The 15139-nt window shown below is 37.2% G+C and overlaps 1 protein-coding gene across 9 annotated transcripts in view; it reads right to left on the reverse strand.

Moving 5' to 3' along the window:
* NF1 (neurofibromin 1) overlaps window positions 1-15139 on the reverse strand; it is a 274304-nt gene that overhangs the window by 139336 nt on the left and 119829 nt on the right. For all 9 annotated transcript variants that reach the window (XM_049114227.1, XM_025476459.2, XM_025476457.2 and 6 more), the window contains 11 exons: window positions 14813-14886; window positions 14502-14585; window positions 7404-7844; window positions 6888-7027; window positions 6498-6620; window positions 5967-6050; window positions 5201-5317; window positions 4403-4584; window positions 4073-4284; window positions 269-430; window positions 31-134 (listed from right to left, as the gene is read on the reverse strand). In XM_049114227.1, the coding sequence (XP_048970184.1) occupies window positions 31-134; window positions 269-430; window positions 4073-4284; window positions 4403-4584; window positions 5201-5317; window positions 5967-6050; window positions 6498-6620; window positions 6888-7027; window positions 7404-7844; window positions 14502-14585; window positions 14813-14886 (1723 nt within the window). The remainder of the gene's footprint in view (window positions 1-30; window positions 135-268; window positions 431-4072; window positions 4285-4402; window positions 4585-5200; window positions 5318-5966; window positions 6051-6497; window positions 6621-6887; window positions 7028-7403; window positions 7845-14501; window positions 14586-14812; window positions 14887-15139) is intronic.

Below are 15139 nucleotides of genomic sequence, written 5' to 3' on the forward strand. Positions count from 1 at the left end.
AGACAAGCTGTAGATGAAAGAATGACAAACCTGGTAGGATCCACTTCAAAGCTAACATGCTGCCAATCAGAGGATGTGATCACAATTCGTAATAACGGATCCAAGAGTTTTTGTAGGTAGGTAGCACCATATACCTAAAGAAATATAAAAGCAGGAATTTATTATGCCTTCTCCAAATGTCTTGCATTAAAGAAATTCTGTTCTGTATATTCTGCACATAATCAGTTTGCTATACCTTGGCACAAAAAAAAGATAAATGGATACAAACCTTGAAACAGAAGGTCATTATTTTACTGGCTAAGCTGTTTCCTCGGAAAAGAGTCTGCATGGAGTCTGCCAATTCTACTTCCTTAGAAAACATGTTCCAGAGCAATTGGTAGAGTAAATGCCGAGAATCAAACAGAGTCACCAAAACTCGAGCTAGTTCATCCTGAGAACAAAATAAAATTGTGTTAGTGTGAATAATCCTGTTTTTTCTTAAGCAGGAAACTGTAAGGTAAATCCAAAACCGTCAACTACCTGCTAAATGGCTTTAGTTCAATGGTGACTAATTTTCCCCCTGGTGTTTCTCTGTGTGCATGTGTCTATTTCTTCATGCCTACAGCAGCTGTTTCAGGTCTATTGGTTTTTTTAAAAAAGATTTATTTATTCATGACAGAGAGAGAGGCAGAGACACAGGCAGAGGGAGAAGCAGGCTCCACACAGGGAGCTTGACGTGGGACTCAATTCCGGGTCTCCAGGATCACACCCTGGGCCGAAGGTGGCGCTAAATGGCTGGGCCACCGGGGCTGGCCCCACCCCCCTTTTGTTTAAAGCAATTTATTTATTTAAGCAATCTCTACACCCAGTGTGGGGCTTGAACTCATGACCCCAAGATCAAAAGTTGCATATTCTTCCCACAGAGCCAGCCAGGCACCTTGGCAGCTATTAATTCTAAGAATTAACTGATGAAAAGTAAAAGAGGCCTAGGCTTTACCAGGAGACAGAAAAAAAAATCCAGGATTCAGTTCAAATTATGACAAAACCAAAGAGAGTAGAAATAGAACATGATGGCACAGAATTTAGTTTGATATGCCCAAATCATTTTCTTAGGAAATCGGTGAGCAGGAATAAGACTCTGGTGATCACAAGACCTCTATTCTCAGCTGGTCAGGGAAATTCAGCACACTGAAAATGGGCTTAGCAGAGAAATAACAAAAATGGAAAGACTACAGCAGTAGTCTACAGCAATAACACAATATTTGTTACAGAAATAACAAAAATGGAAAGACTACAGCAGTGAACAAGACAGACAAGGTCTCTGCTTTCACAGGGCTCACATTATGGTGCAACAATAAACAAGATAATATTACATAGTGAATAAGTGCTAAGAAGAAAACTAAACAAGATTTGTAGTAAGTCAGGAAAAAGATTTGGGCTGAGCATTTAGAATCAAGCGATCAGCAAGATTTATGTACAAAGCCAGGGTTGGCAGCTAATTCCCACCTACTCCCTAAATGCTAAGGCTCGTAATTCCCCATAGTATTTTTTGGTACACTCAACAAAAATGATGCGGTAGTCAATCACTATTTAACCACACATGCTACAAAGAGATTTAAAGAGAACAGGGGTAGAAGAGAGGCCCCACCCTTCAAGAAGTGACAATAAAAGCCAGGATCGGTGACCATAGCTCTTTTAATTTTTGTCAACTCTGATATCTGAGTAAAGGAAAAAATTTCACAATCCTAACCATAGAATCTAGAAGCCAAAGAAGACACAAATATCCTGCTCTACACTATACAGTTATGTTATACATATTTGACTAGATATAAAACTTTCCTCCATTTTATGGGACTTCTGGGTGGCTCAGAGGTTGAGCCGCTGCCTTTGACTCAGGGCGTGATAATCCTGGGGTTCCGGATCAGGTCCTGCATTGGGCTCCCTGCATGGAGCCTGCTTCTCCCTCTGCCTGTGTCTCTGCCTCTCTCTGTCTCTCATGAATAAATAAATAAAATCTTTAAAAAAAAAAAAAAAAAAGCTTTCCTCCATTTTAAAATCAAGTATAACTATGAGAGATAATTCAGTCACAAAATAGGTTTCCAAAGTATTACGCTAAATTTTTTTCTCAATCTAATCCCTTTTCTGCAAAATTCTGAAAATGTTAAGCAACAGAATTTAAAATTTGCAAAAGAGAATTAAAGTTTTTTAAAAAGTTATCTTGTATTTTGTTCTCATTTAGATACAGCTCTAATATAACTGGCCTACTATAAGTCTCTCTCAAAAAGTCATATACAATTCATTAGAAATGATCTACCAAAAAACAGAATGAATTAAAGCTTCTTAGATTTAACTGATTCCTTTTTATTAAGAGAATTACTGATAATTTTTAGTGCTAATTACAGGTATGTGGTAAAAAGGTAATTCAGAAGAATATCCATTTTCAAAAAACATGAAGATTTCTGTAATGTGAGGTTACAAGAGAGTTTCAATAGATTCCTTGTCCTAACTCCTTAGAGTTCCAACAGGGATTCCACCTTTGTGCATTAAACAATTATTTACAGTGTCCTTGTTATGTGCCAGGTTCTACTTCAAGCACTACAGCAGTGAACAAGACAGACAAGGTCTCTGCTTTCACAGGGCTCACATTATGGTGCAACAATAAACAAGATAATATTACATAGTGAATAAGTGCTAAGAAGAAAACTAAACAAGATAACGTGATAGAATGACTATAAGTGTGGTTCTTGCTGGATGGCCAAGAAGACCTCATTAAAACAGAGACACCTGTACTGAAACTTGAGTAATGGCCAAGAAGTTGGCCACATAAGAGATGAGGGAAGAAGCATTCCAGGCAGCTGTGGTGGTGGTGGCAGCAACAGCAAGGGTGCTCTCTAAGGTGGAAGTCCTATGTGAAAAGATTCAGAAGGAATCTGAGTTTCACCATCAGCATGGTTTAAGTTTGGTGAACAAGAAGGAGAGTGGCATGAGACAATGCCAACAATGAAGCAGAGCCCTTGTAAGCCAGAGTAAGGAATTTGAATTTTACTTTAAGTATAAGGAATAAGATCGTACAACTTTTAAGCAGAAACAAATCTACAGGCAATGACAAATTACCTCATTAGTTATAATTTACAAGGCTTAAATGACTTTTGGTATAATATAAACTGAATAGCATTTTAACATGGAAAAGGACAACCCTTCTCAAATTTTTAGCATGTTATTAAAAATAGTATGGTTTTAAGACAATTTTTTATTGAGAAGCCAAACAGTCAGTATCTTCAATGTTTAAAACAAGCATCATAATTTTCAAATGCAAAAATATGCCTACATTTTTTTAAAAATCATGCAATTCATTATAGAAAAGAGTTGTGACCTGGACACACAAGCCTTTAATTCTAGCTCTAGCATTATGACAACTACATACAACAATTAACCCTAATTATCTCATTTAGTACATGAAAAGTACCACACCATGTCAGGGGTTTTAATTTTCTTTTGATCAGGGTTTATATATATATAATATTATAATATATAACTTATTAATATAGGTTATATATTTTATTATATCTTATTAATATAGGTTATATATTTTTATTATATATTTATATATTATATATAGATAGATACATATATCTGGGGGGGTGGGACAACTGGGTGCTCAGTGGGTTAAGCATTTGCCTTGACTCAGGTCATGACCCCAGGATCCTGGGATTGAGCCCCTTCTCCCTCTGCCTCTGCCCCTCCCCCCACTCCTGCATGTGTGCACTCTCTCACTCTCTTAAATAAATAAAATTTTTTAAAAGATATATATATGGAGGGATCAGTGTTTAAATGGAATTTTTCAGTGGGACAGGGAAGGAATCTGAGTTTCACCATCAGTATGAGGAATAAGATCCTCATACTTCAGGTAAGAACACTACTCTGAGGTTCCAACTACTTTCCCAAAGCTGAAAACCACTCAAATAATATCTGAAGTTTCTTCTGGCTCTAAAGTTTTAGCAATTCACGCAATAAACATTCCTGGAATGAATAAATTTGGAAGGACCTACTATATGTGCCCAGTCCTGGTTCCACACTTCCTCAATGAACTTACCCACTGGGAACACGGGACCACGTTGGCCAGAGCCATGGCTATTGGGAGCTCTCCCTGGTCTCCCATCATCGTCACCAACTCCACCAGCCTCTCAAACCGGTCGGCCAGCACTGTTTCCGCAAGTGTGTCAAATTCTGTGCCTTGTTGGAGGATTTTTGTCAGAACTTCCATAAATGTAGCTCTTGTCTGAAGATCTTTGTGATAACCTAAACCTGATATAGACAGATAAATGTATATTTACTAACATGGCTTGTTGAAGTAATTTTGAAAACCTAGAGAATTGGCATGTGAGACCAGCAATTTCTATATGAAGCTTTCATTTGATCTCACCTATGGAATGCATGAGGCCACTGTCCACATTAGCATTGAGTAAGTTTGACATTGCAAGGACTGTACAGTGCCTCAGTGATGCCAGCCTCCGAGACATGCCACGTTTCCTGCCACCTGTTTGTGCATTTTCATCTTCAACTTCACTACAGTCATTCAATAGGTTCATGAACAATGTGAAATACCTGAGAAATAAAAAGACTGACTCTTACACGGTGAAGGCCACATCACCAGAAAGCTAATCAGATATTTTGGAATCATGACATGTACATCATATGAGCGGTCTTCGATATCTGCTTCTCAGTCTTGGGGGAATCAGCCAGGGTGGCTCATGATGAAGTGTGCTATGCTGAATATGATTTTATCCTGACAAAGCCAGTACATATTTCATAACATAGGCATGAAACAGATGCAATCTTTCCTGGTCAATGCATCACTTTTAGTGTTTACCATACAAAACTAGTGGTCCAAAGAGTTTAGAGAATGCTATTTTTTTTTTTTTTTTTAAGAATGCTATTTTAAAGGACTTAGTGAGGTGATCTGGGTTTTACTGCCAATAATTCACTGCTTGGATTATTGTCTTAGAAACACAAAACACAGCTGTTTTCCTAACTCAGTCCTATCATAGGGAATATTGCTTCATGCATGGGCTATATTTTATAGGCAGCTGCTGATGGCCTTAATACCAAAGAAATGAGATCCATTTTCTAAATATTATCACATTTGCCACTTTGGTTAGATTTTGTTTTGTTGTATGTGGGCTTTGTTTTTTGCTTTGCCTTTCTGGGGACTGAAATTTACTTAAGAAATAACTGTGACTTGGCTTCCATCAATTCCACACCATCTCCTTCCTCCGGCTGCAGTGGAAGACCAGCCAGGAGTGAAACTACTGCTTCCATGCTTGCCTGGTCCAAGTCTCTGAAGAAAGAAAATTTAAAGACCATATAAATTTTTCAGGTTCTTCCACTCCACCTTCCCCTCAAATAAACACCTTCCTAAGAGAACTTTAGGAATTTAGAAACAACCTATTTCATTTAACTGTTTATCAGTACAACCTAAATAATTTCAGTTAACATGCACAACCAGAATGCAAAAATATTTCAAGTTAGGGAGATGATGATAATAACTTTCACAAAACCAAGCCTCACAAAAGAAATACACATGAATGATTATTATGTAGTTTGTTGTTTAATTACTTTCTGACATGTGACAATAAGTATTTACCATTAGAGTAAATGCAGGAAATTACTTTTTAGAAAGACTCAAGCCAAGTAAGTTCCTTAAATATTACCTTTATCAAATTACAAAATAAACAAAGCCTAAGGCTTTATACCTTTTATTTCCCAACAACTATAGATTATCCTTTCTAAATAGACGACTAACTTTCCAAGTAAAACTTTCAGTTAAAAACAGAAAATAAAGACTAATCTATATAATTCAAATGCAAAAGCTTGATATCCAAAAAACACATATTATAATAGGCATGGTGAAGTACTTATCAACATCCCAAGTAAACCTGTGAATACTTAATTAGAAGTCCTTCTCTCTCTTTGTTTTTTTTTTTTACCTTGTAAGACATTTTACATCATCATCTGCTGCCTGGTTGGATGTTCCCATAACCCAGTCTGTCAGGTATTCTACCATCTTATTCCTGCAGAATGGCAGGGGAAAGGAAAACAGCAACAATTCTTTAAGTCACACATACACTTTTTGTCATACAAATATTTTTTAATAATGCAAATAATTTGCCAAATCACTCAGGTGACATGAGAGTTTTATAAAAGAGATACCACCACTCCGACTCCAAGCATTGGAAGGGCTCTGACAGGCAACCAGGATACTGATCTTCCATTGATACTGATTCCCTTAGCCAGGGTATCAGTTTGGAAGCAATTCTTAGCTCCAGTATTATTTAGAAAAAGGGAGCACTGGCATGGGCACAAAGCTTTGGGAAATTTGAAAATACAGGAGGAGAAAAACTGAAATGTAAAAGGCTGCTTTTCTACCCCCCCTCATGATAATCAAGTACCTATTATTTTTCTATACTTCATTTAGCAGAAGATTTACAAGACTCCACTTTGCTCTCTTCAGAACTCACCTAAATTTCATCTCTTGACAAAATGAGAGGTCATCTCTCCTCGCCATCATCACCTCGACTAACTGACAGAGTTTCGTTTTTATTTGAATTGCATGGACCATATTCCCAAGCACACGAACATATCTATTTAGACACAGAAACATTCAGGAGAAAAAAAATATCAGATATAAGCAAAAGAGAAGGTTCTCTAAATGTTTTGATCTTTAAGTGAAATGATTAAATGTAACTATTAAAGTTGTAGTATTTTTATGTTTATTATAGGAATACATACATAACTTCTGGTTACCTTATTGTCATACTCCAATTTGGGTACAATAAAGAATGGCAAATTATTTCACTAGTAATTACCAATACTGATGTGTTTCTGTTACATTTCAGTAGAATGCTTACCTGACTAGATTTAACATCATTGTTTCAATGCTAGCTTGCCCCAGGTGTTCAGAGCTGCCTTCAGTATGATTATCTAGTAAGTTCTTCATTATAGCTATGGTTTGCTCCACAAACTGAGTATTGGTGTCAGTCAATAAAACCTACACAAAGAACAAAATACATTTTGGCATCAAAATGCAGACAGACTATACATAGAGTGATGCAAATGTCTGACCTAAATGTCATATACATGCAAAAATGTACCCACAGGCATATATCCAAATAGACACGCAGAGACACTCATACCCATACCCAAGATATTTATAACCCTTGGCACACTCACACATTACAGTTCCCAAAAACTAAAACTGATTCCTACATCAGAGGATTCTTTTTTCTGCAATTTTTCGCCTATTTTTTAAAAATTGTATGATATTCATGCCAGTATCAAGTTAATCAAAAAGAAAAAGGCTTCATTATCAAACAAATCACTCTATTCATGGGGAAGGGTGAAAAATAAAGCAGAGAACACTTTACCTGTCCTTGGGAGTCAAAAAACTTGCTGATGGTATTCTTCAATTTGTTAAATAGCATTGGATAAAGAGCAGGACTCAATTCTAGACCCACCAGATCCTTAACATTGGTCCGTATTTGAAGTCCCACTTTCTCATGGTTACACACCATTAAGGATAACAGCCGATCCATAAATTTGCTGACAGGTGTATCTGCATTTCCCTCTGAAGACATCACTGAAATCATGGAACCCTTACGTTCACTGACTGGGCCCATGGGTGGGCTATAGGTTGCCAAGCCAGAATTGCTTCTCTGCTGCAGGCACACTCCCCCAAGGGCACAGAGGAAGCCAGTCATGTTGATCCATTCCTGTAGGGAGTCCGTGTCAGACAAATCTATGGATCCTCCTCCACTGACATGAGACATTCGCCTCTTAACAATGGTCTTGTGAAGGCTTTCAGCAGCCTAAACACAAATTTTTTATGGAAAGCATGAATTCAACTTCAATTGGTTGAGAGACATGATAAAATCACTTTATCCAACATTTTTTCCATGACAAAAGAACATTTTTACATTTAAAAAAGCCAAGACTTCACCATTTCTAGTCACATCCAGGTATTTCATTGTCAGATGAGACTTACAGAGTGGAGGTAGCAACGAACACACATGCAAATCAGATGCAGCTCAGAAAGGGCCATATACTAGGACACCTGGATGGCTTAGTCAGTGAAGTGTCTGTATGCCTTCCACTCAGGTCATGATCCCAGCATCCTGGGATTGAGCCCAATTAGGCTCCCTGCTTAGCAGGGAGTCTGCTTCTTCTTCTCCCTCTGCCGCTCTCCCTGTTTATTCTCACTCCCTCTCTCTCAAATAAATAAAATCTTTAAAAAAAAAAAAAAGGGAACATATACTCCAAGTATTTGTTTATATCAATTCCTGGACAGAGAGGCAATGTCTATTCTGCTTCAAGGAATATAAGCAGGAAATTTTCAACCAAGTAGTATGTGCGCTTATTAGTGATAGTCCAAGTTCAAGTGCTCTAGGACCAGCTGTGCAAACATTGTACTACTATTAAAACACAAATTCCATGCGGCAAGATGGTAGTAATCAAGCAAAAGAACCACAGCACAGAAAGTAGCTGTAATGAAGGAAGCGCAGAAAGACAAGAAACAATAGAAAAAAAATCAAACTCTGTAAGAATCTGAGAAGGAATCTTGAAAAAATCTGATCCTGTTTGTGGAGTACAGACAAGAAAGAAAAACTCTTACTACATATGGCAAAGATTTTTCAAATTCAATTCTCCTTACTCACTGCTTACAAGCTAATACTCATCCTATTACTGAGAACATATCAACCCAAGAAAGAAACATATTAGGGGCATTCTGTGATATAAATGATGTAGAAGTACCACTGCATTTGCCTCCTTATGTATGTTTGTTTTATTGGAAAAATAGCCTTTCTCCCATGAAGGACTGCTTTGAATACAGAACTCCTAAAACTACCATTTTCTTATGGAACAGGCTTTTATTACAGTTGTAGCTAATATCAGAATCAGAATATGGCTATTATCCCTACTGTCCTGCAGCACATTATCCTTTTTAGGACCTGTATTTTTATGCAAGTTCTCTGAACAAGAGTAGAGACAGAATGCAGCTTGCAACATGATGACTTAATGTGGAACAAGTGAAAGAACCACTGGATAAAAAGGCTTGCTCTGACAAAGAGAGCCTAGACCTTGCAATTTATTATTTGTGTCACCTACTTTGTGAGGTTGGCTGGACTAAGATAACAGAGCAACTTCACACCTGCTATGAGTTGTGCAATAAGGAATTTTTGGTATCAGACACAGAAATGTCCATTGCAAAAGAACTTGCAAGCTAGCTTATAACCAGCAATGTGGTAGAGCATATATTTAGACGAAATTTACATACCGAGATTATTAAACAGTGCCACGGGATTTTTTTTTTTTTTTGGCAGCAGAAAGGCAACTGAGTACCAAGCATATTGACTGCATGTGGGCTGCAGCAGTGCCAAAACACTGTAATCAGTATACAGGTGACTTATTTCCTTTATTTATTAAGAATTTGGATCTAGTACCACTTAGACATCTCTTTAATCCAGTCTCAACTCTTGAGCCAAATGTTCATGCTGAACAAACATTATACTTGGCATCAATGTTAATTAAAGCATTATTTTTAAAAAGCATTATAGAACAATGCAATAGCAGCTAAGGCTCAGTTATCTAAACAACAGAGTTCCTCTGTATCTTTATTAAATATTAAGTTAAATAAGAAAGAGGAAGAAAAGCTCAGAAGAGCAGCTCCAACACTTCAGTCACCTGCAGCTAGTCCTTAAAGTATTGATAATAGTGTTACCCATCAAAATGGAGTCAGTGACTTGAAATGGATGAACTTAATAATAGACCCAAACATGTGGAACAGTAACTTTCAGATGCAGAGGAATCCATGCAGAAAGTTCTGATGAAACTGCCAACCGTGATAAAGATGAAAGCAGTGGTCCCAGTAGCAGTAGTGGGCAGAGTGATGGACCTAGACATGAGGTGAATTCTAGCTACACAAGCCAGTCCACTGGGAGCCCTAGGGGTGAGGTACAGTCAGAAGACACTGCAATATTAAAACACTTAAAGAAAATGAAGATGATAATCATGATCATAATCTTCCTAAAAGTATAGCTCTTCAGAACAGAAAGTTAGAATATCAATCGCTTAGGCGATTCCCAAGGACCATTAGAAAAAAAAAAGGGGACAAGTGACAGAATCAGAAAGGACCTAGTTTTTAACACTGAGTCAGTGCCAACAGTAGATAATCAAATACAAATGCTAGATGCCTGTTCATTCTCCAAACCCAGAGCGTGGTATTTCAGGGGAAGTTAAACACTGCTCATATAGTACAAGCATCTCCAGAATCTTATATTACACACTCTGATGACTTTCTTGGGGAGACTTCTGGGAATGAATTATTTAACTGTCCACATTTTATTGGTCCCTAGTGTCACCACCACCACCGTCACCACCACGATAGGCATATTGTTGATGATATACTGAGTGCAGTTGATAGAAGTCATAGTAGCTCCCAGATCAGTGCAAAATAAGAAAAAAATATGGCAGACTCTGATGAAGAACCTGGGTGTGAAAAGCAGCTAGTTCCGATTCATTCACAAGCAGAAACTAACATCTTTTCTCCATCAACATCTTCCCAATTCAGCATCCCATTTATGTCTTAGTCAAGGACCTGCAGTTCATAAACATCAATCCAACAGTGATGCTCTAACAGACATTAATTTGGATAACGTTTGCAAGGAAGGAAGCACTTTATTGTGGGATACAGTTCTTCATATCATTAATTGATATGATTCAATTAATCTTTGTGAAGGATTAAAAAATGAAGCAGAGAAACTTCTCTGTTGCTTCATATGTTGGTTTACAGACCACATCAAGTGAGATTCACTGAAGGCTGCCTTGAAAATTTAGGCAACAACAGGTAAAGAGGAATTTTTTACATGGTAGTCAAAGTTCATGTTGTATATTTTTATTGACCAGGTATGGTGAATTCACAGCATTTAATGTAGTATCATCAACCTGTGCTTTAGTAATTACAGTTTTCACAACAGGTTTAAAGACTTTTCTCTCACAGGGTTCATACTTTATCACTCAGCCTCGCTTTTTTCAGCACTTTTTGGCACTCCTGATTAACTCCCCTCCAACAGAAACAATAATACTTAATCTCTTCTTGTCTTTGGGAACACAGTAGTGATTACTCTGTTTTCAAATTACAGTTAAACGTTCTTGAACTCTGTCATATTATATATTAAAAAGATTAAATAAGTTAAAATTGAGCTGACATAGAAACATTTTAATAGGGCAGCCTAGGTGGCTCAGCAGTTTAGTGCCATCTTCAGCTCAGGGTGTGATCCTGGAGACCCAGAATCGAGTCCCACATTGGGCTCCCTGCATGGAGCCTGCTTCTTCCTCTGCCATTGTCTCTGCCTCTGTGTGTGTGTATGTGTGTGTCTCATGAATAAATAAAATCTTTAAAAAAAAAAAAACATTTTGATAATGGCATTCTTCCTCTGAGTGGCTCTTTTTGTGTCTTGACTTCTGCAGTCCATAAAGAATTAGGTTAGTGTTTTTCTCTAGTTTGAATTCTGCTGCTTATTTATATACTCCTTAATGGGGTTCAAACGGTTACTACAAGTTTCTTGCTTTTCAGATCTATTCCACTGATATAATTTCACATTTCCCTTAATAATGTTCCATTCCCTTGCAAAGTGAATTCTATTAGTAGTTGAATACGTTATATTAGAGTAATATAATGTTTTCAGGTTACCTCTGCCCAGGCCTGATATAAATCTGACTTTAATGAATATTTAAGTACTTCAAAAATTTTTTTACATAATTAGATTAGAAAAAGTATATGCAATATTTTACTTTCTGCTTTGGGTCTTAATGGGCTCTAATTTGATAACCACCAATAGAAAAACTGTTCATGTAGGTATAAGAAACCACTAATAGATCTCTGTTAGTGAATCCATTTGGCACATATTCTCTAAAAGAAATTCTTTATTTTTTTTTAAGTTTTTATTTAAATTCCAGTTAGTTAACACATAGGGTAATATTAGTTTCAGTAAAATGAATGCTTTTAATGACTGGATGATAGTTATCTTTTAAAAATCTTTGTGAAACCACCAGTTTATTCAATAGTTGTTGTACCAATTTATATTCCCCCCATGGATGTATCTGCATACTCTATTACCCGCAATTCCACTGTTATGTACTCTACAGAAATACATCTAGATGGTCACCAAAAGACACATTCAAGAATGTTCACAGCAGAAATACTCAAAATAACAAAATTCTTTGAATAGCTATCCAATGCCCAAAAAGAGTATGAAGGAAAATTAAATTGTGGACTGTGTGTTGAATGAAATACCTAGAGCAGTAACAGTGAATGAACAACAATGCTATGGAAAAGCATGGATGAGTCTCACAATGTTGAGAGAAAGAATATATAAGAGACTATATCTCTAGCACTCCATTTGTATCAAGCTTACAAACAAGAAAACTATTGTTATTTAGTAGTCAGCATAATGGTTATTCTTGGGTTGTTAGTGATCAGAAATGGGACATAACAAAGGCTTCGATGTGCTGGTAATGATTTACTTCTTGATGTGGGTGCTGGCTACACAAGTATGTTCACCTCCTATTATTTTGCACTATCGCTCAGATTTGTACATGTTCTTATATGAATGTTATATGTTATATTCCAGTAAAAACTGATGTGAAAGATGAAAAAAATAAGTCCAAACCTAAGATTATCATATACATTTTTTAAGAGCCACTAGTATATTTTTGTCATAGACTAGTATACCAACCAACAGTAACAAACTTCTTTGAAAAAGCTTTGGCTAACATGAACAAACCTTGCAAACATTATGCCAAGTGAAAAAAAAAATCATATTATGTGAAATGTCCAGAATAGACAAATCTACAGAAAGCAAACTGGTGGTTCCCAAGCGTTGGCAGGGTGTGGGGTGGTGGTGGGGAGATTAGAGAATGATAGCTCATGGATATGGGTTTTTTTTAATTGGGGTGATAGTTGTGGAACTTTGTAAATACACTATTTTTGTCTTGCTTTTTCATGGTCCAGGATGCCAGCTGAAGTTGTCAGCACAATGAAACCGAACTGGCAGGATGGATGCAGATTATTCTGCCATTCTTCTAGATCTCTGAGTTGTACATCAAATCTAGGGCTGATCACTCCACACTTGTTTAACATCTACCTGTGAGGTTCACAACATTTTCCCAGCTCTGTGGTCATCAATGATTTCAAGCTCACCAATGTAAACATGCTTTATCATCACAGTTGGAAACTAGACAATGACTTTGGAACATGGCCTAAGGAAAACCTGTGCCTCTCTTTACGGCACAGTTGATGCCAGATGTTCATGTATACCATTATGGCAGCATGGAAAGGTGGCAGAAAGTGAACTGTAACATTTTAAGTGTGCAAATTGTGTCATATGCAAATTATATCTCAATAAAATGTTACCCCCCAAAAAACCTTTCATCCTAAGGCCACATGTCCTCTCCAAATGACATTAGGTACATATTCTTGCTTTACAAAAACATAACTTTTTTTCTCTTGTTCTAATTAAGAATGACAAGAAAAAAGCAATGGGAGGCTTTAACATCTAATTATAATGAGAGCAATATGGCCATTACAAATCAAATATACACAAATGCAATTATTAATTTCTGGGGTAATAGATGATAATAGTTGGATGAAATGTCCAAAAAAATTTTTTTTGAATTTCACTTAACCTAGGAGTTCAGTCTTCTGCCCACCAGATCCCTTAATTAAAATACCAAATGAGGAAAAAAAAAATACCAAATGAGGGATGCCTGGGTGGCTCAGCAGTTGAGCGTCTGCCTTTGGCTCAGAGAGCGATCCTGGAGTCCTGGGATTGAGTCCATCGGGCTCCCTGCGTAGAGCCTGCTTCTACCTCTGCCTGTGTCCCTGCCTCTGTGTGTGTGTGTGTGTGTGTGTGTGTGTGTGTGTGTGTCTCTCATGAATAAATAAATAAAATCTTAAAAAAAAAAAATACCTAACTGAAATAGTAAAATGTAGTTTCAATTTTAATGTATTTTCTCTACCTTTGTCGTCCCTTTCCTGAAAATTCCACGAAATACTCTGATGGAAAAAGAGAAGGAAAGAGGATAAGGGAATGGTCCCTACCATAAATCATCTCTAGCTCATGCTGGCCAATATTTCTGTAATAATGGCAACATTGGTATCTGTGTTGTCCAATGCAGTATAGCAAATGGCCACGTGTAGCTAATGAGTCCTCGAAATGTGGTTACTGTATGACTGAGCAACTCAATTTTAACTGTATTTAATTAATTTAGATTTTCATTTAAACTTTAAAAAATCACATGTGGCTGGTGGCTACCATATTCATGCAGTTTCAGATGAACCACAACTAAATAACAGTCTTACAACAACTATATACATATTATACTAACAGTGACTCAAAAGATTATTGGAGTGAAATACCTATGTCTAGCAGATCAGTTTAAAGACAAAATCAACTTTACAAACTCACCTGGCCATCTTCCATTTTAGCTTTTGGGTAGTTGAGGATTAGTTTTGTAGCTTGTTCCCACTTCGCATGTGTATCTTCCCAAGCCTAAAATGAAGGCAATTACCACTTGAAAGCAACTTTAAACCTAGAACTAAAAATCAATCAGCAAGAGACAGGTCTCAAACTTGGTACATATTATAATATCCTACTTGTAATACGCACATATCTTCGATTTGCTTCAAAAGCTATTTCTGGTCACACACACATGACCTGAGGCTTCTACATTTGTGGGTGGGGGCCTGGGAGGGCTGGTGCTTTTGCTAAGGGCATACCTCGGTATTTCCTGCAGTGGGATGCTCAATGCGCCTTAGTAGTGCCATCACTCTTTTCTGAAGTGCTGCTCTTCCTAAGCAAAGACAACAGCAAATCAACTCATTGCACTTAGAGCCCTGCTTGCCAAGGGAGAAGCTGGCAAGCCCAACCCATAAGGCAGAGGAGGAGGAGGAGCAGAATCAATGCTTCAATGATAAAAGTGAACACTTCCTTTCACCAACCTCACAGGAAAGGTATTTAACTTGGACTCTACAATGTCCACAGCATAAAATCGATATTCCCATCTGTAGTTACTCAAAACATGTGCCACCGTCTAGAACTTCACT

Source organism: Canis lupus, chromosome 9 (genome assembly GCF_003254725.2).
Source record: "Canis lupus dingo isolate Sandy chromosome 9, ASM325472v2, whole genome shotgun sequence".
Lineage (NCBI taxonomy): Eukaryota > Metazoa > Chordata > Mammalia > Carnivora > Canidae > Canis > Canis lupus.